This window comes from Tamandua tetradactyla, chromosome 8, assembly GCF_023851605.1.
Source record: "Tamandua tetradactyla isolate mTamTet1 chromosome 8, mTamTet1.pri, whole genome shotgun sequence".
Lineage (NCBI taxonomy): Eukaryota > Metazoa > Chordata > Mammalia > Pilosa > Myrmecophagidae > Tamandua > Tamandua tetradactyla.
The window spans coordinates 6316960-6342295 of record NC_135334.1 but is presented as its reverse complement, the minus strand read 5'-3'; the positions used below and the strand labels follow the sequence as shown (position 1 = coordinate 6342295).

The window sequence follows — 25336 nt, the reverse complement described above, 5'->3', positions numbered from 1 at the left end:
ATCTCGTTCTTAAATAATTTAAAATATGAATATCTTTTTTCCTTACAATTTTTCTTCTGGGAATTTATCTTAAGGAAATAATTTTATGTAATATCTACAACAGTATTCTTTATAGTAGCAAAAAAAGGACACAACCTAGGTTACAATAATAGGTGACTGAGAATATAAATAATCGTACACTCTATAATAAAATATTAAACAGTTGAAATAAATATAAGAAAGAGCAAAAAAATTGCTCTACAGCCAATAAAAATGATGATATTGCTTTCAGGATGTTATTAAGACAAAAAGGAAACATATTAGTAAGATGAAAGCCACTTTAAAATCCAAAAAAAAAAAAAAAATCAAATATACTGGCCGAAAACACAATGGACTAAAGCAATAGGCTGAGCCCCCAATCTTGGGGTTTGTTCAGATGAACCTTAATCCCACAAAGGATAGGTCAAGCCTACTTAAAATTAGGCCTAAGAGTCACCCCCAAGAGAACCTCTTTTGTTACTCAGATGTGGCCTCTCTCTCCAGCCAACACAACAAGCAAACTCACCACCCTCCCCCTGTCTACATGGGACATGACTCCCAGGGGTGTGGACCTTCCTGGCAATGTGGGACAGAAATCCTAGAATGAGCTGGGACTCAGCATCAAAGGATTGAGAAAACCTCTACAATGAGTTGAGACTCAGCATCAAGGGACTGAGAAAACCTCAACCAAAAGGGGGAAGAGTGAAATGAGACAAAATAAAGTGTCAATGGCTGAGAGATGCCAAACAGAGTCAAGAGGTTATCCTGGAGGTTATTCTTACGCATTAAGTAGTTATCACCTTGTTAGTCAAGATGTAATGGAGAGGCTGGAGGGAACTGTCTGAAAATGTAGAGCTGTGTTCCAGTAGCCATGTTTCTTGAAGATGATTGTATAACGATATAGCTTGCACGATGTGACTGTGTGATTGTGAAAACCTTGTGTCTGATGCTCCTTTTATCTACCTTGTCAACAGACGAGTAGAATATATGGAATAAAGATAAATAATAGGGAGAACAAATGTTAAAATAAACTTAGATTGAAATGCTAGTGATCAATGAAAGGAAGGGGTAAGGGGTATGGTATATATGAATTTTTTGTTTTCTTTTCATTTCTTCTTCTGAATTGATGGTATATATGAATTTTTTGTTTTCTTTTTATTTCTTTTTCTGAATTGATGTAAATGGTCTAAGAAATGATCATGATGATGAATATACAACTCTGTGATTGAAAAAAAAAGGTGTTCACTTGTATGTTGACTGGTTTTCATAATAAAAATTAAAAAAAAACACAATGGACTCATGAATATATTCAAAACACCCAAGCAAAATATTAGAAAACTAAATTCAGACATATGAAAAGGGCCAAGTGGCATTTATTCCAAGAATGCAAGTTTGGCTTAATTTGAAAATATCATTGTAATTCACCAAACTAACAGAAAAGAAGGGAAAAGTCACATGACGATCTCAACAGATTCAGAAAAAAATCAATATCCACTAGTAATAATCAACATAAATTCATAATAAATGTTCATAGAAGACTAGAAACAAGGGGAACTTCCTTAATTTGATAAAGGGTACCTTTTTAAAAAACCTATACCCAAAATAATTCTCAGTGGTGAAATATTGAAATCTTCTCCTCTGAGATGAGGCAAAAAGAAAGGCGAGTAGCACCACTTCAATTCAACAATGTACTGGCAATCCTGGCCAGTAGACTCAGGGGGAAAACAAGAAATAAAAACTGTTATTATTCACAAACAACATTACTATTTACTGAGAAAATCCAAAAGAACCTACGCTTAAATTATTCAAACTAATGGCGCAATAGAATGCAAGGACAGTACAATATTAATTGCGCTTCTATAGAAACATAAAAATTAGGAAATGAAAATTTTTAATTACACCATTTGCAATACCAACAAAAACCTTCATAGAATAAATCTACTGAAACACGTGAGACCTCAACCTAAATAACTATTTATTTTATTTTATTTTAACTTCAGTTATATATCATGTTTTTAAACTGGAAAACTCAATATTGTAAAGGTAATCCATCGACATAATGAAATTCCAGTGTGGAAAGTGCCAGGCTGATTGTATGGAAAATGCAAAGGGCCAAGAAACTCACGGAGAAGAACAAAGTTCGGGAGGAATTATTGTCATGGGCATCAAGGCTTATTATAAAGCTACAATAATTAGGACAGTGTGGTATTAGCACAAGGAAAGTCTAAAAGGCAGCTGGAAAAACAAAGTGTGTCCAGAAACAAATCCACACATATGTGCTCAAATGGATTTATGACAAAAGTAGCACAGCAGAGCAGTAGTGAAAGGAAAAACAAGTAATAAATGGAGCTGAAACTCCTGGATTTTCATATGGAAATAAATGAAACTTGATCTATCTCACCCCTTGCACATTTGGAGATCTAAACGGGAAAGGTGCCCAGAAAAGAATATAGCAAAATATATTCATGACTTCCATTAGGTAAAGATGTCTTAAATAGTACAAAAAATATTACCCATAAAGGAGAAGATGGATAAATCGGACTACATTAAAATGAAGCATTCCTGTTCATCAAAATATATCATTAAGAAAGTGTAAAGGTCAGCCACAGAGTATAGAAGATATTTGCAAATGGCTTGTATATAGAATATATAAAGAAATCGTACAGATCTGTAAGAAAAAGACAGAAAATCCCATAGGAAAAAAGGGCAAAAAAATTTAAACGCCTCACAAAAACATATCTCTAGATGGCCAGTGAACATATGAAAAGGAGCCCAGAATTATACTAATCACACTCAGAGTGGGCAAAATCAACAAGGCTGGGATGGCAAGGAGGGTAGTCCAACTGTAACTCTCAAACACCACTGGAGTGTAGATTGCTAAGAACCACTTCAGAAAATGCTGGGCAGTATTTACTAAAAGTTGGACCTGTGTATACTCTGTAACCCAGCCATTTTCACTGTTAAGCACACACCAACTGAAATGCATGCATACGGGCACTGTAAGTCAGAGACCAAAGTATCTGTGCTGGTTTGAAAGGAAGTATGCCCCCTAAGAAAAGCCATGTTTTAATATAAATCCCATTTCATAAAGGTAGAATAATCTCTATTCAATACTGTATGTTTGAAACTGTAATGAGATTATATCCCTGGATGATGTGATTTAGTCAAGAGTGGTTGTTAAACTGGATTAGGGGATGACATGTCTCCACCCATTTGAGTGGGTCTTGATTAGTTTCTGAAGTCCTATAAAAGAGGAGAATGAGTCAGAGAGAGCAGAGAATGCTGCAGCACCACGAAGCAGAGAGTCCACCAGCCAGTGACCTTTGGAGATGAAGAAGGAAAATGCCTCCCGGGGAGCTTCATGAAACAGGAAGCCAGGAGACAAAGCAAGCAGATGACACCATATTCGCCATGTGCCCGTCCAGCCGAAAGAGAAGCCCTGACTGTGTTCGCCATGTGCCATCTCACTTGAGGGAGAGACCCTGAACTTCATCGGCCTTCTTGAACCAAGGTATCTTTCCCTGGATGCCTTTGATTGGACATTTCTATAGACTTGTTTTAATTGGGACATTTTCTCGGCCTTAGAACTGTAAACTAGCAATTTATTAAATTCCCCTTTTAAAAAGCTATTCCATTTCTGGTATATTGCATTCTGGCAGCCAGCAAACTAGAACAGTATCCATAGCAGCAATTATTCCTAATAGTCAAAACTGGGAGCAAAAAAGTCCCTCAACTGCAGAACAGATAAATATATTGTGGTATAGTCATAACATTGAATTTTACATAGCAATAAAAAGACGGAGGAGGAAGAGAAGTAAAAGGAGGGGAAGGGATGGAGGGAAGGGGGGAGGAAGAGAGGAAGGGAAGGAAGGAGGAGGGAAAAAAAAGGGAAAGGGAGGAGAAGGAGAAACCCTAAGCAGCACTCAACAATATAAATGATTTCCCTAAGCCTAATGTTGAAGAAGCCAGGGAAAAAAAGGAAACCACCTCTATAACTGCATTTATACCAAGTTCAGACGCACGGGAAACTAATCTATGGGGTTAGCGAGCAGGAGAGTAGTTACTTTTGAGAAGAAGGAAAGGAGACATGATCGAGAAGGAGCATTAGGGTATCTTTTAGAAGCTGATAATGATGTACTGCTTAATTGGAGTGCTGATTATAAGGAATGTTGAGATATCAGCTTAGGATCTTTGTACTTTTCTATATGCATATTATAATTTAATTAAAAAGAAAAAATTACTGTGACATGGCCTGATGGACAAGCTAAAGGAAACCACACAAGTAAAATAGAAAACAGCAGACATAACGATTGTACAGAAAATGTTATAAATGGAAATAAATGGAATGCAAAGAAGAGTTGCGTGTGCACCACTCATATTCTGGAAAAAGAAAGCTCATCAAATGGAACTAAAGGATTTCTAAAGATCTGATAGACAAGAAGCTTCATAAAATAAAGCTTGAATCTACACATTAAAAGGATACTCTCTGTCTTGGGGAATTCTAACCCAATACTAGTGAAGTCATTAGACTCTAAAGAACTTCAAGGATAAAGACAGAATTACACAGGAATTATGACAGAAAAGAATGAAGAAAATATCAAACTTAGACTCAAGGTTTCTTCCAACCAAATCGAATGCTTGTAAAGTGAAGCAAATTCTAAATAAGTGTTGTGACTGAACAAGCACAAATATGCTAGTGACAATAATAACGTAACTAGCACAAAACAGTGCTGAGGAAATGGGCGGAAATCAAGTGCACTGATTTCCATGTCATCACGTCACCACAGGAGTCCACACACAGGGCAGAGCTAAAGCCGAAGCACAGGTAAAGAAAAAATTAACTCCAGCCTCTCATAGGTACACTTCAATTTCTTTTTCTTCTCTTCATTTCAAGTAAACTCAAGTGAAAAGTGTTCACATTAAAAGCGGCATTTGGTGTAGGATGCCATTTTTTCCCCCTGCCTGTTTTATTTTTCTCTATAAGTTCATGTATGTCTGGAATAATAATTACCAAATTTTAAAGTAATAAGAATGTTTCTGAGTGGAATTTGGGTTGTATTTTTAGGGTATTTAAAAATGGAACATTAAAAAAATGGAACAAGTACTCAAATGTTTCATTTTTCATTAAAAAAAGATACTTTTAAACTCATAATTATTATTTGGGACATGAATCAATATTTCATTTATATGCTTATTTCTTAAATTGCTCTGACAAAGTCTTTTTTTTTTTTTTTTTTTTTTTTTTGTGCAGGGGCAGGCACCAGGAATCGAACCTGGGTCTCCAGCACTGCAGGTGAGAACTTTACCTGCTGAGCCACTTTGGCCCGCCCTCTGACAAAGTTTTTTGTTTGTTTGTTTTATTACCAGGCTATTCCAATGTATACTGATTGGAGTAAAGATTATGTTATATTTTGTTTTTATTAAAGGAGCAGGAGAACATTCTTAATGCATAAGAAACAAACACCCAGAGAATACAAAGAACAGACAGCTAGGGGAAGCATTGCAGGAGACTGCAAGTTCACAGTATTGTCACCAAACAACAAAAAAAAAAGGTGATTCCTTACCTGCTGAGCTGTAGCATCCTGTTGGACATAAGCTACCTGGCCTGGATCTGTAAAGAGAGTCTAAAAAAAGAGAGTAAGAAAGAAAAAAAGCTTATCAAAAGATCTCCAGACAGCTCGCCTACACAGAGAAAATTATCCAACTGTGAAGCACTATTCTTGGGAGAGTTAACTCCCAACATAGCCAGTAATAATCCATCATTAATAAAGGAGAGAAAGATAGTAATTTAACATTTAGCTAAAGCCTTTCATTCAAATGACTCTAAAGAGATTTTATAAACTAGCCATCCCAAATGTCTAACATATTTCATGACTGTACTCTCAAGCAAAGCCTTTCTCGTGGCTGAATGTGACAGCTAATTTTAAAAGGTATGTTATGAAAATGTAAAAGACATGCCATGAATGAGGGCACACATATTCACATCTAACACTGCATATCGCAGGAGTAGATTTTTGAATGGATGAATTTACAGATATACAACATTATTATATATGCACTAGGATTACAGCTCCTTCAAATGCTGATGCACATTCATTATCAGAAGGAAATTAAAAGGAAAATAAGTTCAACTTAAAGTTCCAGAGGTTTCCTTTTTGGATAGAGCCATTAAGGTCATAATAAACAAAAATAATCATTATAAATATATAATAATTTAGGTCAGGATGCATCAAAACTAACTAAAGGACAATCTTCAAACTATTTTAGTCCAGGACCATGGTTAACCTCTTCAATCCAGAAAAAATAGTCTCTCCTGTAAACTGTTTTAAGGACTTTAATTTGCCTAAGCCTTTAGCAAATCCAGGGGAATAGGAACTGTGGTTCCAGAGGATTTCTTAGATTTGACACCAGAAAAATCATAATTCAGACATTTAGTAGCATAGTAAAAAACTAAAAGCTGGGTACAAGACATCCTTTACATAAGCTATCTTACCTTATTTTAAGATAGTTAGGGGACTAAAAATAAGCAGGGATATTCTAAAAGTACGGTTCTATTTGGCTATTTCACCCTTATATGGATTTGAAAGGTATTCATTGGGGGGGCTCCATTTTTTCTTAGGAGTGATTTGAGCCTCTTGATTAAATATTGCATGAGGGTAAATTGCTATTACTAGGTTCCTATTATAAAATGTTTAAAAGCACTCTGTACCTTTGTAAACAGGCACTAAAATTTATATATTGGGGAATATTTTTGCCATGCGTTTGGGGACTAACACTTTAACTGGCCGAAAAAAAAAAGCTATACTTGTTCAGCTTTTACCAGCACTTTTGTCTCTATTATACTCCTACAAATCATTAAGTTATTAATAAACAGCAGTTTAAAAGCTACTAAAACCCTCTGCTTACACAATTAACTGAAATAATCTGTATGCTCACCCAGATTTATCTTGATTAAGTTATACCAAACTACAGGCCATTTTTTGGCCTGGTTCTTGATATTCAGGAAAAGTAACATTTTCGTAACCTAGTCCAAGGTCACTGGGGAGAAAAGCTGATATGGAGCTGGTAATCTAACTCCCTGTTGCACTTAATTTTGGGGGGTGGGGGTGGGGGTGGGTGCATGGTCTGGGAAGTTACACTTAATTTAAATAAATAAACTCTATCTCCCTCTGCCAAGCTGGCTATCAGCTCCTTGAGATCACATATCTTATCTAAATAGTTGCCACATCCCCAGTTCCTCACACAGTGACTGGCAGGGAATAAACAGAAATAAAGGGTGAATTAATTCATGAATAAGAAAACTACAAACGATGTGCTGCTGAACATGCCTGTGCTGCTTCCACGGGATGGATGTAAACCAGCGTGTGCTCTGGGCCATCCACTGAAGTGTAGGAGGTGCCATCTGCAGTGTAGACCACCTGCTGGGGGGGACGGCCCTGGTCATCAGTGTAGACAATCTGAGCCACAGTTCCAGCGTCCGGAACAAAGTGCACCTGGGACAGAAAGCAGGTGAGTGTGCAGCATCTATTTTTGTGGAACAGAACCAATCTCATAAAGGCACATAGTAGACAAGCACAGGGCGCACTTGCAATCCTAAAACTTTCCCAAGAAAAGGACAGTGGGGACTGATAAATCTTCAACTACACTGAGTCGGTGACCAGGAGGCAAGATCCAGGAAGCCTGTCGCAGATTTACAGCTTAACTATTAGGCAACTGACTTAAATTCCTCTTTGTCTCAAGTGTCCAATATGTCACCTTCAGGGAGTCTAGAGGGTGAGATTAACTGATCCTGAAAGAGAGACTGAAAATTCCAGGCTAGCAGCACTACCAGAATATAAAATATTCTGTGATGTGAAAAAATATCTAGACTCAAAAGCCAATTGCAGGCAGGCAACAGTGACTCAGTGGCAGAGTTCTCGCCTGCCATGCCGGAGACCTGGGTTTGTTTCCCCATGCCTGCCCATGCAAAAAAAATAATAATAATAAGCCAATTGCTCTAAAACCCATCATAAAATTCTACTTTATGACTAACAGTGTCTTTCAGCAAACATATTAAAATAAGGCCACTTCCTTTTCTACAAGTTCCTTCATACGCAAGGGACATAGTGGAGGCATATCAGTAAAGGTTGGCTGAACCAATGAACATACTAGAACTCTTCCTTACTGGCTAGGTAAAGATACAGAAATTTTTAATAAGGTACTTTTAAGAGTTTTGGCCAACTGTTTCAGTTGTCACCAAGGCAAATAATCTCCCAAGAACTAAAGAGCTAAAGGAGAAACTGAGTTTTATGAAATACTTTCTGAGTAGTCAGCCTTGGAGGCTTGAATTCTTGAAGGTTAGAGCTTGGCATACAGCCTGACACCTTATTACATCACAGGTATGGGAGCAGATGGCCAAAGCACATAGTTGAGAGAGAAATCATTCATGTGCTGATATCGAAGTCAGGCAGTTTTAGGGTAGATTCCTTACTCATCTCCTCACCTGGCTTTGGACCTAATTTAATTTCCATTTTCTCTAGTAAGGAATGCTAGATCCCAAAGATGATATAAGCTACTTTAATCTCCAGAAAAAAACCTGAAGGACAAATGCAATCAGGCACCACAGAAATATACAAACTCCCTCTTCTTTACTAAGCGATGAGTGTCTAACTTCTACATAAATTTGATTTATCCATGAGAAAACAGTTGGTTGATTGCAAGAATTAAGCTTTGATATATTTGGTTTTCATTGCTACAAGATAATATTGTGACTTTTCACTTAGATTTTGTTCATTAGCATCAAAACCCTGGACTAGCTGTAGTGCTTAAAAGAGAAAAAAAAAAAAAAAAAAAGAAAGAAACAAAAAAAATTTCCTCCAAAGAAGAGCTATCTAAGCTTTTCCACTTGGTTCTTCACCACCCAGTACTCTACAAAATCACAATTACTGGCCAGAGATAGGAATAATTGGGAACTAGAGATGCAATGAGGATTCCTGGGCTCTGCAGTGTACCATATGGTTACCGACAAATGGGGGATCCTAATCAACTACAGTGAGACAGCCAGATTTTCTTTTGTTTTGCTTTTAATGGACTCCATTTTTGTTTATAAACAAAATACATCAAAATATATAGCTGCATGAAAGTTGTCTTCAAAATTGTTCCCCTGGTAAATAAAGCAATATTCTCAATTATTCTGAAAATACCTCTGGAATTCTCTGTTTTTTCTTTCTTTTTTTATGTACTCAAACTCAGGCTTTTAAATCATATCATGTGACCAATTTTATCACTTTATTATAATATCATTTTTGCTTAAGTCACATATAAAACCTGGCTCCATGTGACCCTCAGTCTTTTCAAAAACAAAGTCCTTATCCAAAATACTAAGAAGAGTCAAAAGAACCTGCAGCTGGTTCTGATGGCAAATGGAAAGGCGGCGCTTATTACTGAGGGTAGCATTTGAATTGGTGACTAACCTCCAAAGTTGTTGATTCATAATGGGACAACTTTCACTTAGAGGTTTATCTTCTGGATTTAAAAGGAAAAGAAAAAGCCACTCACTTTTTAGACATATTTTGCACCTCATTGTACACAAAGAATAAAATCTCATACTGGATAACACGGAAAAAAAACCCTACAGTTTCAGATTTTTGGCACCAATAATATAAAATAAGACAGATTATGACAACAAATTGGGGAAAAGGCAGAGACGCATATAGGTGGCAGCTTAGCTCTTCTTCTAAGTCATACAGGATACTGATGGAGCTGTCAAAGTGCTGAAACACTCCCTGTTCTAACACATGAGTTCTTCAAATCAGCTTCCTCCCACCTATTCATTACCACTTAATTGCTGTTGTTTCTTTAGCTGTTGGCAAACTCTATCCAGCTAAAAACTGCCACCTAAACAAAGCCGGAAAGACGGCGCTTGTCACCTGTGTAGCACTCTGTTCGTGTTCTGCAGAGGTAGACCACACATGCGCATTTTCGGCTTTGGAATCCATCGCCTCCCTACTGGATGGGTCCAAGCCTGGGGCACCTAGAGCAGCACAGCACAGAGAACAGTCATCTGTCCACCACGTATGTATTCATCAAAGACAAGATGGTCTCTCTGCAATGTGCCTGAAAAAAAAAAAGGGACCAAGACTTTAAAGAGATGACCGCATTTTAATAAATTACAGTTTCAACCACAAAGGCGGGGGGGGGGAACCACTTCATTAAAAGATGACACACCTGGACAAAAAGGTAAAAATGCAGAAATTACTTGTAAAAATAATAAAATGGATTACATGCTTTTATCTCAGGAATTAGGTAAGTGTGAAGGTTAAGTTCATGTGCCAGCTTGGCCAGGATATGGGGTCCAGTTCTTTGGTCAAGCAAGCACTGGCCTGATTGTTACTGGGAGAATATCTTGTGGATTTAAATCATTAGTCAACTGATTGCATATATGACTGATGGCATCTACAATCACCAAAGGAAAGTGCCTTCAGCAATGAGAGAAGTCTCATCCAGGCAGTGGGAGGCCTTAAAGGGAAAACTGAGAATTTCAAGTCAGCAAGAAGAATTTCCATCTCTGCTTCAGCCAGCCATCTCTTCCTGGAGATTTCACTGCCAACTTCATCAGACTTCCCAACTTGTGATCTGCATAAGGAATTCAGACTTGCCCATCCTCACAATTGCAGAAGCCAAGTCCTATAACAAATCTCTTCATATTTACGTACATATTGCATCAATTCTGTATCTCAGAAGAACCTTGTCTAACACACATATTTGTACATACACACACACATATAAGTATATATGTACAGAGATAGGTAGCTATAATTTTAATCCTCATCATGTATACTTGAGGTGGTTATCTCAGTCCTGCTGCTGAGGAGATTGTGGTTCACAGATGCTAAATGCTAGAAAGTGATGGGTTCAAACCCAAGTGCAATTGCTGCAAAGTCCAGGTTCTCTCCTCTCCTGCTCACTATTGTAAACATTGTCTTCCTCTATCACCTCTACCAGAAATGCACAGCAGAATAATACAAATCACAAAACAAGGACAAATGCTAGGGGGCAAGGCTACACTCTCTGGTGGTTACAAATACAGCCCTTAGTTTCCCATGTGGTCAGCGGAGGGGTGATTAGTGAGCAAATCAAAAGCCTTAGCAAAAACCAAGATGTGAGAAATCTAACCCATGAAACCTTACTCCTCCTTTCCAAAACAGGCTTTTAAAAGCAATCAGTCTCCCCTTTGGACGGTGATAAAAGGTCGATGTTTTAAAAGTCATGTGAGACTTGCCACATCTGCTATTCCCACTAAACCAGCTCACATACCCACAAAAAGGCTAAAACTGGTCAGCACACCATTAAACTAAAGACCAGAGAAGCTACTAGTCGGGATCCAGGCAGAGTCTGGAGAAGCACATTCTTGGACTATATGTACTCCAACCTCAGAACTAGAACAAGTCCTAAAGAAAAAAAAACCTTAATGCCCAAATGTCTGTGCCTAACGCTGGGACACAAGGACTGCTGTGTGGCAACCAGACAGAAGCCATCTTCTGATTATTTCAGGAGCCAGTTCAGCTACTCTTCCACATGACCATTCTCACCTGGTCACCCCCTCAACCCACCCCACACACTCACACACTTACCCCACATACTCCTCTTATCTCCATCAGAGTACTGGAAACAATGCAACAAGTGAATGTGTGAACAAAGGGGCATGAGGGAACTTTGTGGAGAAATGGAAATGTGCTATATCTTGGAACTGGACTGCGGTGGTGGTTATGTGGGAAATGCAAAAGTCATCAATCTATTCAGTCAAAATACATGGATTTTGGATAGCACAATACAACCTAACTATATTACAATAAGGTTAGAATGCTGAATGTGAGAGTGACAGAGGGAGGAGGGCTGGGGGCACAACTGAAATCAGAAGGAAAGATAGACAATAAAGACTGAGGTGGTATAGTCCAGGAATACCTAGAATGCATAATGACAGTGACGAAATGTGCAAATTTAAAAATGTTTCTGCATGAGGAAGAACAAAGGAATGTCAATAATGCAGGGTGTTGAAAATAGATGATAATTAATATTTTAAAACTTTAACATATGTGTGAGACAAGCAAAAAATATTTATTTGATACAAAATTTATATTTTGACTAGTGTATTTCCTAACATAACTTATGTGGACAGCTTAATCGAACACCATAGTACTTGGAACCTTGAGTAGGGCATGAGATTTTGTAGGTTTGTCCAGAGTGATGCCCAGATAAATCCCAGAGCTATTTGAACAGTGACTAGGCAAGTATTTGCAGAGTCCCCTAGGGGGAATGGTGAGCAAGGGGGAAAATTCAACTTCTCCAAGTGGAGAATTCTTGATATTATCACAAGCAGTAGGGACAGCCAAAGCAATAGCTGAGCCTCCAATCTTGGAGTCTGTTCATATGAAATTTAACCCCGCAAAGGATAGGCTAAGCCTACTTAAAATTAGGCCTAAGAGTCACCCCCAAGAAAACCTCTTCTGTTGCTCAGATGTGGCCTCTCTCTCTTGGCCAACACAGCAAGCAAACTCACTGCCCTCCCCCTCTCTACGTGGGACATGATTCCCCAGGAGTGTGGACCTTCCTGGCAACATGGGACAGAAATCCTAGAATGAGCTGAGACTCAGCATCAAGGGATTGAGAAAATCTTCTTGACCAAAAGGGGGAAGAGTGAAATGAGACAAAATAAAGTGTCAATGGCTGTGAGATTCCAAACAGAGTTGAGAGGTTATCCTGGAGGTTATTCTTACGCATTAAATAGATATCACCTTGTTAGTCAAGTTGTAATGGAGAGGCTGGAGGGACCTGCCTGAAAATGTGGAGCTGTGCTCTGGTGGCCATGTTTCTTGAAGATAATTGTATGACGATATGGTTGCCACAGTGTGGCTGTGGTTGTGACAGTCTTGTGTCTGAAGTTCCTTTTGTCCACCTTATCGATGGACAAGTAAAACATATGGATTAAAAATAAATAAATAATAGGGGGAACAGATATTAAAATAAATATAGTAGATTGAAATGCTGGTGATCGGTGAAGGGGAGGGGTAAGGGATATGGTATGTATGAATTTTTCTCTGTCTTCTTTTCACTGCTTTTTCTGAATTGATGCAGATGTTCTAGGAAATGATCATGATGATGAATATACAACTATGTGAAGATAATGTGAGCAACTGATTATATAACAAGAACGGAATGATCATATGATAAGAATGTTTGTGTTTGTATGTGGTTATCTATCATAAATAAAAAATAGATTAATTAAAAAAAGAAAGGGAGGGGTAAGGGTATGGTATGTATGAATTTTTTTCTGTTGTCTTTTTATTTATTTTTCTGAATTGATGCAAATGTTCTAAAACATGATCATGATAATGAGTATGCAACTGTGTGATGATATTGTGAATTACTGATTATATATGTAGAACGGAATGATCATATGTTAAGAATGTTTGTGTTCCTTTCTTGTCGTATTTTTTTTATTTTTTAAATTAATTAAAAAACAACAACAACAAAAATACATGGATTTTACCTTTTGTATATTATACTCTAACAACAATATGTCTTCCTTAGATAGCACTTCCTTTTAAAGATACATAAAAAGCTATTCAGGATTCATTGTACGACATGTGAAATAGACCTGTTACATTTTTTTAAAAGCAACAAAAATATTAAGAAACCTAGGGAGAAAAAGTCACCAATAATATAAAGATCTATATTAAGAAAATTAGAAAATTGTACAAAAGGACATAAAAGCCTTCAGTAATTAGAGAAATAAACTGTACTATGGAGGAAGCTTTTTAATTTTTAATTTTGAAATAATTTCAGATTTACAGAAAAATCAACAAAAATAATACCAAAAATTCCCATATTTCTTTACTCCCCCAATTTTGTTTTTACTTTAATCATTTAAGAGTGAGCTGCAGACAAAATGCTCCTTTACCCCTAAATTCTTCAGTGTCTATCACCCAAAAATGAGGACACTTTCTTACATAGCCATAGTACTATAGCAGAGTCAAGAAGTTAACATTGAAATAGCACTATTACCTAATTTACAGACTTTATTCAAATGTTTCCAAATGTCCTCACAATGGCCTTTAGAGCAAAAGAAATACCACTTCTCCTTGCCCCAGCAGCTTATCTGGCATCACACGTTGTGTGCTGTGTGTATCTCTCTCAAGCACTTCAATTTGCAACAGTTCCCTCATCTTCCTTTGTCTTTCATGATCTCCACATTCTTTAAATGTACGTATGGGCCAATTATTTTGAAGAATGTCCCCCAATGGGAGTTTTTCTGATACTTCTTCATGGTTAGATTCAGGATACATATTTTTAGCAGGAATAGTACAAGAGAGGTTGCATTCTTCCTATGACAGGAATTTAAATTTTTTTTTCAGTTTGGTTCACTGATTGCACAAATCCCCATTATCTACCATGCTGGGTCCTAGATGCCTCAATATCCCTGAGTCTCAATATCATCAGACGTAAAATGGAGACAACAATGGCCTCCTAGAGTTATTGTGAGGGTTAAATCATCCATATGAAAATTCTAGGGACAAGGCCTGGCACACAGTCAATGCTCAAATATGTTGTGCTGGTTTGAAAGGATGTATGCCCCCAGAAAAGCCATGTTTTAATCAAAATCCCATTTCATAAAGGTAGAATAATGCCTATTCAATACTGTATGTTTGAAACTGTAATCAGATCATCTCCTTGGATGATGTGATTTAGTCAAGAGTGGTTGTTAAACTGGATTAGGTGACGACATGTCTCCACTCATTTGAGTGGGTCTTGATTGGTTTACTAGAGTCCCATAAAAGAGGAAACATTTTGGAGAACAGGAGATTCAGAGAGAGCAGAGAATGCTGCAGCACCACAAAGCAGAGAGTCCACCAGTCAGCAATCTTTGGAGATGAAGAAGGAAAATGCCTCCCAGAGAGCTTCATGAAACAAGAAGCCAGGAGAGAAAGCTAGCAGATGACACCATGTTTGCCATGTGCCCTTCCAGCTGAGAGAGAAACCCTGACTGTGTTCGCCATGTGCCTTGTCACTTGAGAGAGAAACCTTGAAATTCATCAGCCTTCTTGAACCAAGGTATCTTTCCCTGGATGGATACCTTAGACTGGACATTTCTATAGACTTGTTTTAATTGGGACATTTTCTCAGCCTTAGAACTGTAAACTAGCAACTTATTAAATTCCCCCTTTTAAAAGCCATTCTGTTTCTGGTATATTGCATTCCGTCAAAACATATATCAATTTTCATATTTTACAGATGAACCAGAGTTCTAAAGTTTTATGAAAGATATCATATTTTCAAAAAATTAACAATTTATCAATGAACACATCCTGTACACGAAGTTCCTTTATAGTAAGGCTTGTCATATTTATTTCCCTTTTTTATTAACTTTTTTAACTGTACAATTTACAGAGGCAATTTGACACTGATTTATAGGCCAGGAGGAAGAATTCCAGGAGTTCCTCTGGCACTGTCCATCAGTCAGCTGCTGACAAGCACTCTTAGCTGGGACAGACTTCCTTCCTCGGCCCAGCTCTGCCTCACAACCACAAACTATACAAACTATACCTTGCCTAGAAAACGTTCGTCCGTCTTTCCTCCTTTTTCCCACTATCCAACAAGTCAGAGACTTCTTGTTTTAGTCTGCTAAAGCTGTCAGAATGTAATATACCACAAATGGATTGGCTTTTACAAAGGGGACTTATTAAGTTACAAGTTTACAAATCTAAGTCCAAAAATATGTACAAATCAAGGCATCAACAAGAGGATACATCACTCAAGAAAGGTCAGTCGTGTCCAGGGTTTCTGTCACATGGGAAGACACATTGCAACATCGCCGTCCTTCTTTCCCAGCTTCTGGTTCCAGATGGCTCTCTTAGCTCCCATTGGCCTCTGGTGTCTCCTGGGGCAGTTTTCTTCTGCATCTCCAAACATCTGTGCCTAGGCGTCTGCTCTTTATAGTGGCTCTGAGCTCCTTCTTTCTCTGTGAGCTCTTTTAAAACTCCAGTAAACTAATTAAGGCCCACCTGGAATGGGCAGGGTCACACATCCATCTAATTAAGACGCCACACCCACCATTGGGGTGGGTCACATCCTCATGGAAACAACCTAATCAAAGGATCCCACCCAACCAATAGGTCTACCCCCACACGATTGGATCAGGGTTATAAGAACATGGCTTGTGTGGCTGCTGTAAGGATTGATAATGTAGGCCTTCTAAGTATTTTCTGACAGAGACCTTAGCACATTTGTTCTTTTGTTTCTGGCTTATTTTACACAATACATTGTCCCCAAGGTTAATTTGGTTTGTTGTATGTCACTCAACATCCTTCCTTTTTGTGGTTACACCATATTCCATCCTATAAATGTATCATGGTTTGCCATTCTGCTTCTCAGCCATTGCATCCTGTGGCTCTTTCCATTTATTCATTTATTGGGCATCACGAGTAATGTCCAAAATAAGCCATGCCTTAAAATTAAATTAAATTAAAAAGAACATGGCTTTTCTGGGGTACATAACAGTTTCAAACCAGAACAACTTCATTTCCAAGAAGAGAAGGATGTGCTTGCATCTCTGTTCTCTCCCTAAAGATTGACTGTATTCAACGAGTATTTACTGAGTACTTAGTGTCTGCCAGACACTGTTCTAGGCCTTTAAGAGTCATAAGTGCACAAAACAAAGATGACCTCTCTCCTTTTGGAGCTTCTAGAGTGGCTTATTAAATGTTTCTTGAGTAGTGGTGGAAAGTTCAAGTTTTTTAGAATTACACAAACCTAGGTTCTGAGCTCCTGAACCTACCACACATATTGTGGCTTGTGACTTTAGTAAGTCCCAGCTCTCTGATCCTCAAGTATCCTCACTGAAAATCCAATGTATCCACTCTGCATGGGTGCTGTAAGAATTAATCTCTTTCCTAAGTTTATGACGCGCTCTTTTTTTCTTCCCATTTTCCCATTCCTGAAATGGGGGTATACTTGATACTCAGTGGTATATTACAGTCACTATCAACTGGGAGGCAGCCAGGCTATGGTTGCCTGTTCACACATGACCTTGGCGGTCACTGCCTGTTTACACATGTGTCACAGCTGTCCTTTAGTCCTGACCTCACTTCAAGTAAGCCATGTGTATTCCCGGCACTAGACCTCCTCGTTCAACTACATTTTAAATCTCTTCAAAAATATTATACTCTAATTTGATGTTAAACTGAAAGGCATGCTCTCCAGAACGTCAGCTAGTTCCATCTCCCTACCCCATATAAGTGACAGCACCTTCCAACATGAAAAAGTTAGAATGGGATTAGTCCAAACATCCCTAAAGAGAGGGATACAAAGATCAAAGGTGATGGTGGAGCTATACAGAGATTGTAGGGATTAACAAACAAATATGGATGTTGAATCATCAAATTGATATTTCTCTTAGTCTCCAGTATCTTAGAGTAGCTAGAAGTAAAAACCTAAACTGTAGGAACTGTAACTCATGTCAAACTGTGAAATCTATCTACAATTAATTGTGGTGCTGTGCTTTGAAATTTGCTTTTTTGTGTACATATTATTTTTCATAAAAAAGAAAAAAAGTCGATTTAAAAAAAAATTTATTCCTTCTAGCTTCCTATATTCTGGAGCAGCTAGAAGGAAAAATCCGAGAGGACGGTATGGTAGCCCACGACAAACTGTGGGGTCTGTCCTATAACTATTTGTTGAAGAGTGCTTTGAAAACTATTGCTTTTTTTCTCTCTTTGCCTTGTACATATGTTATATTATACAATAAAAAAAAAGTTTAAAAAAACCTGAAAGGCATGGACAGAGCAGCAGAGTATAAATTTGATTGGCAAATAACTATCATTAGGAAAAGGACAATACAGCCAAGGGCCTTGTGGAACCTCTGTATGAAAGAGCACACATGAATGAAGCTGCATTATGTGTTGTTGTCATAGAGATACCTGGAAAAGAATGGCCCATCACAGGCTGAGTAAGAAAGGACCAGGATCAAAACTTGCAGAATGAGTATTAGAAGCTTAGAAGAGATTCCTGGGGACAGGAGAGGTGCCCTCTTTTATAAAGTGCTATGTCACCAACATCCTTGATGGATGGAGACTGGTACTAAGTGGAAAAACACACACAGCAAGGGCTCTGCATCAAAAAGCATTCTAAAGAGTCAGACTCTAAAAATGAAGAAATTTTAAGGATGGTGTAAGTAATTTATTTCACATATATTTTCCCTTTTATGTATGCACAAAGTGAGACGATAAAAATCTATGTCTAAGGAAGCTGAAAAGAACTCTTTTAATAAGTATATAATAAAAATTCTAAGTGACTAAAAGCTCTTGTGTCAGAGTTTAGTTGGCAAGGTTTTTTTTTTCTTAATTGTACCTAAAATAATTATGTAGCTAACCATCTACATCTCAGATTCAACAAAACATGGTAACATTTGTGATTACATAGCATAATGATGAACATTCCAGAAATGGTAGCAATTTTTTTTCGCACTTTGTGGACCTCATTTTTTTTATTTATTAATTTAAAAAAAATTAAGAACAAACAAACAAAAACATTAACATATCATTCTGTTCTACATATATAATCAGTAATTCTCAATATCATCACATATTCATCATTTCTTAGAACATCTGCATCAATTCAGAAAAAGAAATAAAAAGACAACAGAAAAAGAAAACGATAACAGAGAAAAAGAAAGATTATACATACCATACCCCTTACCCCTAGCTTTCATTTATCACTACCATTTCAAACTAAATTTATTTTAACATTTGTTCCCCCTATTATTTATTTTTATTCCATATGTTCTGCTCATCTGTTGACATGGTAGATAAAAGGAGCATCAGACACAAGGTTTTCACAATCACACAGCGTGGACTTCATTTTTTAAAGCACTTACATGCCAAGAACTATGTTGAATTCTAGGGATTAAAAGGTGAACAGAAGCAGAGAGCCCACTTCCCAGCTCACATCTGTATGGTAAAACTGATGAAGAGTAAGGATAAGAAGGAAAGACAGATTTCAGTCTAAAAGATTGTTAAGCATAGTGATTAAGTTCCATAGGAGCACTGATACATTATTAAATTTCAGTAACATTAAGAATTCAGCAGTGGTGTCTGCACTGGCTTGGCATCTTATATGCCAGATATATAATTATTTACATGAAAAGACTAATACCATATTCCACATGGTATACTTATGAACTTTGCTGGCTCCTTACAAAATGACATACTAGCAGGAACTGCTGGCTCCCTTCCTGAAACCCAATACTAGACATGCCACAGAAGGAAGGTGGAGGAAGGTAGGTGCATCTGCAAAATGAACATAAAAACTATAAAAATGGGAAAGTTCTGACAATGGATGATGGTGTGTATAGCACAACATTGTGGCTGTGATCAATTCACTGAAAGGCATGCCTGGGAGGGGATGAGAGAGTTTACATTGTATATAGGTTTCCACAATTTTTTTAAAAAGAGCAACTAAAGAGACAATGACATAAATGCAATGTGTGATCCTGGATGGGATCTAATCATGGAAAAAAGGCTCCAAAGGACAATATTGGGACATATGAAAAAATAAGAATATAGACTGAAAGCTTCATATCGGTATTAAATTTCTCAATCTTGATTACTGTACTTAGGTAGTTACATAAGTGAAAATCCTTGTTCTTAGGAAATGCACATGGAAGTATTAAGTGTTTCAGGGGCATAATGTATACAACCTACTCCCAGATGTGCAGAAAATAAATAGATAGACAGGTTAGACAGACAGCTAGAGATGGATGGATGGATGGATGGATGGATGGATGGATAATGGATAGGCAGAATGATACAGCAAATATGTTAAAATTGGTGGATCTGGGAATTGGGCGAGTAATTCTGGAGGTCTCTGCATATGTTTTGCATTATTTTTGCAACTCTCCTATAAGTTTGAAATTATTTAAAAGTAAAAAGTTTAAGGAAAATAAATAACTAGATAAATAGAGGGGGTGGGGTGGGAGGACTGTGAGAAAGAAAACGGAGGAGGCAGAGTTCTACTGAGGATGGGCCCAGGAAGCAGCCACCAACAGAGCTTGAAGCAGGAACCACAGAAGGGGATGGAGGTGCAGGGAGGGGGAGGCTGAACAGAATTGTTCTGTTTTTCTCTTTCCCTGATTCCTCCCTGAGTTCCCACTACTTATATCTGCACCACTGACACCATGACACAGAAATAAGCAGCCAGCCCAATGGCTCGTGGCACAGAAGGGGTGCCAGGAGACAAGCCAGCTGCTAGGCCCTCTCTCCTCCCAGGGAGGTGGCAGAAGTGGGCAAGTCCAGGAAGGAACCCAGAGGTGCTCTGGCCTAATGTGCAGGCAATTGCTCATTCTTTGTTTACTCTTTCACCTTTGTTTGAATGAATATGTATAGAGCTATGTTAACTCTTGCTGACCCAAGTACAGAATAAAGCATCCTTCAGGAACACTCACATAGAAATTCATCTCCATTTAAAGGAGTGCTATTTGGCCTTGTTCTAAACGAATGACTACAAAAGCTGCAGCCACTGAAATAGGGCTTACTTACATTAAAGCAGACCAGGAGACAAACAGCCTGAGTTAAAATCTTGGATCTGCCACTTAAATAGCTTTGACAATCTATTTCATTTTCTAAGCCTCAGTTTCTTCATCCATAAGGATAAAGAACCTAAGTATTTTAGGTACCTAATAACAGATCTTTTTTAAATTTTTTTATTGTGAAAAATGATATATATATAAAAAGGCAATAAAAAATCCAAGTACATTTTAACAAGTAATTATATAACCGATTTTAAAGTTTGGTATGGGTTACAGTTCCATGATTTTTCATTTTTTCTTCTAGCTGCTCTAAGACACTGGAGACCAAAAGAAATATCAATATATTGATTCAGCAGTCATATTCATTTAAATCCTATCTTATTATACTCTTCCTTCTTTTTTTGTGAAAGATAACATATATATATAAAAGCCATAAATTTCAAAGTACATAGCAACAATTAGCTGTAGAACACATTTCAGAGTTTGGTATGGGTTACAATTCCACAATTTTAGATTTTTATTTCTAGCTGCTCTAAGGTACTGGAGGCTAAAATAAATATCAGTATAATGATTCAGCAATCATACTCATTTGTTAAAGCTGACCTTCTCCGTATAACTCCACCATCAACTTTGATCTTTCTCTCACTCTTTTGGGGGTATATGGGCTATGGCCATTCTAACTTTTTCATTTTGGAAGGGGCTGTCTATAATATGTGATGGAGGATGATGTTCTGGAGAAGCTGGCCTCTCTGCATTTCAGTACTTATCTGGTCCAGGGACCCATCTAGGGGGTGTAGGTTTCTGGAAAGTTACCCTAGTGCGTGAAACCTTTGTAGAATCTACCTAGGTATTCTTTAGGATTGGCAGGAATGGTTTTGGCTGGGGTTTGGCAAGTTATGATAGGTAGTAATGTCTAACTAAAGCTTGCATTAAGAGGGACCTCCAGAGTACCCTCTGGACTCTATTTAGCTCTTTTAGCCACTGATACTTTGTTACACTTCTTTTCCCCTTTTTGGTCAGGATGGTATTGTTGATAACAGATCATTTTAACTGAGCAAAATACAAAAAACACCTTTATGTTAAAAAAACAGAAAGGAAATCCTTCTGAACTCTTATTTAAGATGCGACTTCACTTAGTAACTGAATAAATAGAGGGAAAAAATTATAATAAAGGAGAAGGGCAGATTATGGGAAATCTATGGCACAGAAAAACAGAATTTCAGAACTACAAGAGAAATTCGAGGCCCATGGTTCTCAAAAATGTGCAAATGGCAGACACTCAACATCAGAGCATCCTTTGCTGAACATCGTTCAATATTAATATATTTGTCTCCATCCCATAACAACAGTAGCTAATAATTGTATAGCCCTTACTATGTCCCAGGCATGTTCTAAGTATTTTACATGTATTGATTCATTCAATCTTCAAGAAGAAACTTATCTCCACTATACAGGTGAAGAATGGAGAAAGAGAGAGGGGAAGCAACTTGGCCAGGGTAACAGAGCTAGCACTTGGCAGAGCTGCTGTACTCCCACAGGCAGGCTTACTGCTGAGGAGCCCATGCATTCAGCAGCCATGCTATACTGTTTCTCAACCCCTAAACCAAGACATCTGACTTGTGTAGATTTAGGATTAAAGGATTCCATTATACAAGCTATAAAAATTCACACCCAACCTCATTTTACCATTAAAAGACAAAAAAAGTTCAATTAAGCAAGAGAAGGTATTCCCAAGTTTCCCACTAACTTTTTTCCCATATTAGACAATTCTCATTACTCCACAGAGAAAAATAACAGGTAGACACATCCACACCAAAGAGAAAATCCAAAACTTCTGTTAACTCTTGCCCCCTGCCCCAATTATTTACCTCTGGTATTGTTGCAGTATTAGTGATGTATTTCTGTTAAATATAGACCTTAGCATGCAATAAGCAGTTTTTACTACATACCCCTCTATTATTAACTCTTTGTACAAGTCCCACTAACATTTACAAAGAAAATTATATCCTTTATTTACTTAATTTTAATGAAAGAACACAATTGTCCAGCTCTAGAACATTAGTGATTTGGGGGAGGGTAGTTTGAGGACAGCTCATCTATCACAGTATTTTATAGAGGACAAACTCAAACTCAAGTTCCAGAGAGATGGATTAAATGAATCACTTCAAGTCGTACAGTAAGTGAGAGCACAAAATTCAGAACCTGGATCTTCCAACTTCTTATACCTAATCCACACAGTATACATTGGATTTACAGTGGAAAGGATTTAGATAAGACTTCAGAGATTCCTTACATAAACTAAACTAAAATTCCTTATGTCGCATTCATTTTTAATTATTTAAGCTTATTGTCCTTGACGTCCCTGTTAGAAAACAGTCTAGCATCCTAGCCCAAGTAAAGGAAGAAAGCACTACCAGCCAACACAAACTTCTACCAAGGTAAAGGCAGACAGAATGAATAAGAAAATGGGTAGCCCCCTACTGAATAGCTAATAAGATTTGAGAGGGCAGTGACCCAGATACAAAACCTGCGTAAGGGTTTAAAGGATGGTCATTAAGTAAGATACAAAGATTTTTTTGTAAAATTTTTAATTAAAAATTTTTTAAAGTCTTCTCTGTTAAGAAAGGAAGAAAGGAAAAGAAGTTTGTTATCGTTTTATAGTCTTTCTTTTTTTTTTTTCTTAGACCAGTCCTTCCACATACAAATTAGATCATTTCAAAAGACCTGCTTTGAAGAAGAGATGTTTATTTGGTGCAAAAATTATATCTTGGGTAGTGCATTATCTAATTTAACTTGTATGGTCAGTCACTTGAATACCATAAGTACATGGAATCTTGTACAGGGCATGAAACTTTCTTGGTTTGTACAGGTTAGTATGATGCTCCAATATATATATATATAGTTCAGAATAATTTAGGCAGAGAATAAAAACGTATTTGCAAAGTCGCTTTGGGGGACTGGGGAGAGAGGAGGAAATATTAAACGTCTCCATCTGGGAAATCCTGATACTCTCGCAAGCAGTGGGGACAACCAAATCAATAGGCCAAGTCCTCGATCTTGGGTCTTGCCCCTGTGAAACTTATCCCTGCAAAGGAGAAGCTAAGCCTACTGATAATAAAGCCTAAGAGTCACTCCCAGAGAACCTCTTTTGTTGCTCTGATGTAGCCTCTCTCTCTAAGTCAGGTGAATTCACTGTCTTCCCCCAATATGGGACATGACTCCCCAGGATGTAAATCTCCCTGGCAACGTGAGACATGACTCCTGGGGATGAGCTGGGACTTGGCATAATGGGATTGAGAAAGCCTTCCTGACCAAAAGAAGGAAGAGAGAAATAAGACAAAATAAAGTTTCAGTAGCTGAGAGATTTCAAATAAAGCTGACAGGTTATCCTACAGGTTATTCTTATGCATTATATAGATATCCCTTTTTAGTTTGTGGTATATTGGAGTGGCTAGAGGGAAGAACCTAAAACTGTTGAACTGTCTTCCAGTAGCCTTGACTCTTGAATACGATTGTATAACAATATAGCTTTTACAATGTGACTGTGTGTGAAAACCTAGTGGCTGACACTCATTTATCCAAGGTATGAGCAGGTGAGTAAAAAAATAAGGAAAAATAAATAAATAAATAAAAGGGGGACAAAAAAGGTTAAAAAAAATAGGGTAGATTACAATACTAGTGATCAATGAGAGGAAGGGCTAAGGGGTATGAGATGTATGGATTTTTTCTCTTTTCTTGTAATTTCTTTTTCTGGAGTGATGCAAATGTTCTAAAAATGATCATGGTGATGAATACACTATGTGATGATTTTCTGAGCCACTGATTGTATTCTTCAGATGGACTATGTGTGCGTGAAGATATCTCAATAAAAATATTTTTTTAAAAAGACCTGCTTTGGATAGGGGCAAAGATGGCAGCTTAACAATGTGCATGTTTTAGTTCGTCCTCCAGAACTACTACTAAATAACCAGAAACAGTACAGAACAGCCCCTGGAGCCATGTCAGTGAGCTGACACACAGCGTACCCCAGCCAGGATCAGAGGGGAAAGGAAAGAGACTTTACCAGCAGCAGGGGCTGAGCCCAACCAAACACCAATTGTGGCATTAATTAACAAATTATGACTACTATAAATAGGCCCCCAGCTCAGGTGAACCTGGTCAAAGCAGAGGCTGCTAATTGGGCAAACGGAAAAAGCTAAAAAAAGAAAACGAACAGAGTTTTTTGTGGCTGTGTTTCTATAAAGGCTTGACTGCCTATGGATACAGTGGCAGGACCTTTCAGGCTGCAACTGCCCCAGGCTTAGTCAGAAACAAGCTCGTTTCAGGACTTGTCTGGAGCCTGTGCCTTCCCCAGGGGAGGGGTGAAGCCCAACTCAGGTGGAATCCCTTAAGGAATTTAGGCACCAGGGCTTGGTAATTTGAAGCCATTAAAACCAGCCTACAACCTCTCCTCTGTCTCCACCACACCCCCAGCAGAGAGAGTCTGCCAAAGTTAAAGGTACCGCATCATCTTATGCTGGTGGGACCCACAGGCAGACAAGCGCCACATACTGGGCAGGATAAGAAAAACAGAGTCCAGAGACTTCACAGGAAAGTCTTTCAGCCTGCTGGGTCTCACCCTCAGGGAAAACCAACGCAGGTGACTCCTTCCCCCTGATAGGAGGCCAGTTTGGTCCAGGAAAATCTGGCTGGGGTCTATAATACCTACATAGACCCTCCAAAGTGTGGGGGGGAAAGGCACCATACAAGCAGAGCAAT

At 38.0% G+C, this 25336-nt stretch overlaps 1 protein-coding gene across 6 annotated transcripts in view; it reads right to left on the bottom strand.

Annotated features, from left to right (window-relative positions):
* PRDM10 (PR/SET domain 10) overlaps nucleotides 1-25336 on the bottom strand; it is a 135632-nt gene that overhangs the window by 72727 nt on the left and 37569 nt on the right. For 5 of the 6 annotated variants that reach the window (XM_077112435.1, XM_077112434.1, XM_077112438.1 and 2 more), the window contains 3 exons: nucleotides 9927-10113; nucleotides 7347-7511; nucleotides 5583-5642 (listed from right to left, as the gene is read on the bottom strand). In XM_077112435.1, coding sequence (XP_076968550.1) covers nucleotides 5583-5642; nucleotides 7347-7511; nucleotides 9927-9995 — 294 coding nt within the window. In that variant the 5' untranslated portion in view covers nucleotides 9996-10113. The remainder of the gene's footprint in view (nucleotides 1-5582; nucleotides 5643-7346; nucleotides 7512-9926; nucleotides 10114-25336) is intronic. The other variant, XM_077112436.1, reaches the window with a different exon arrangement.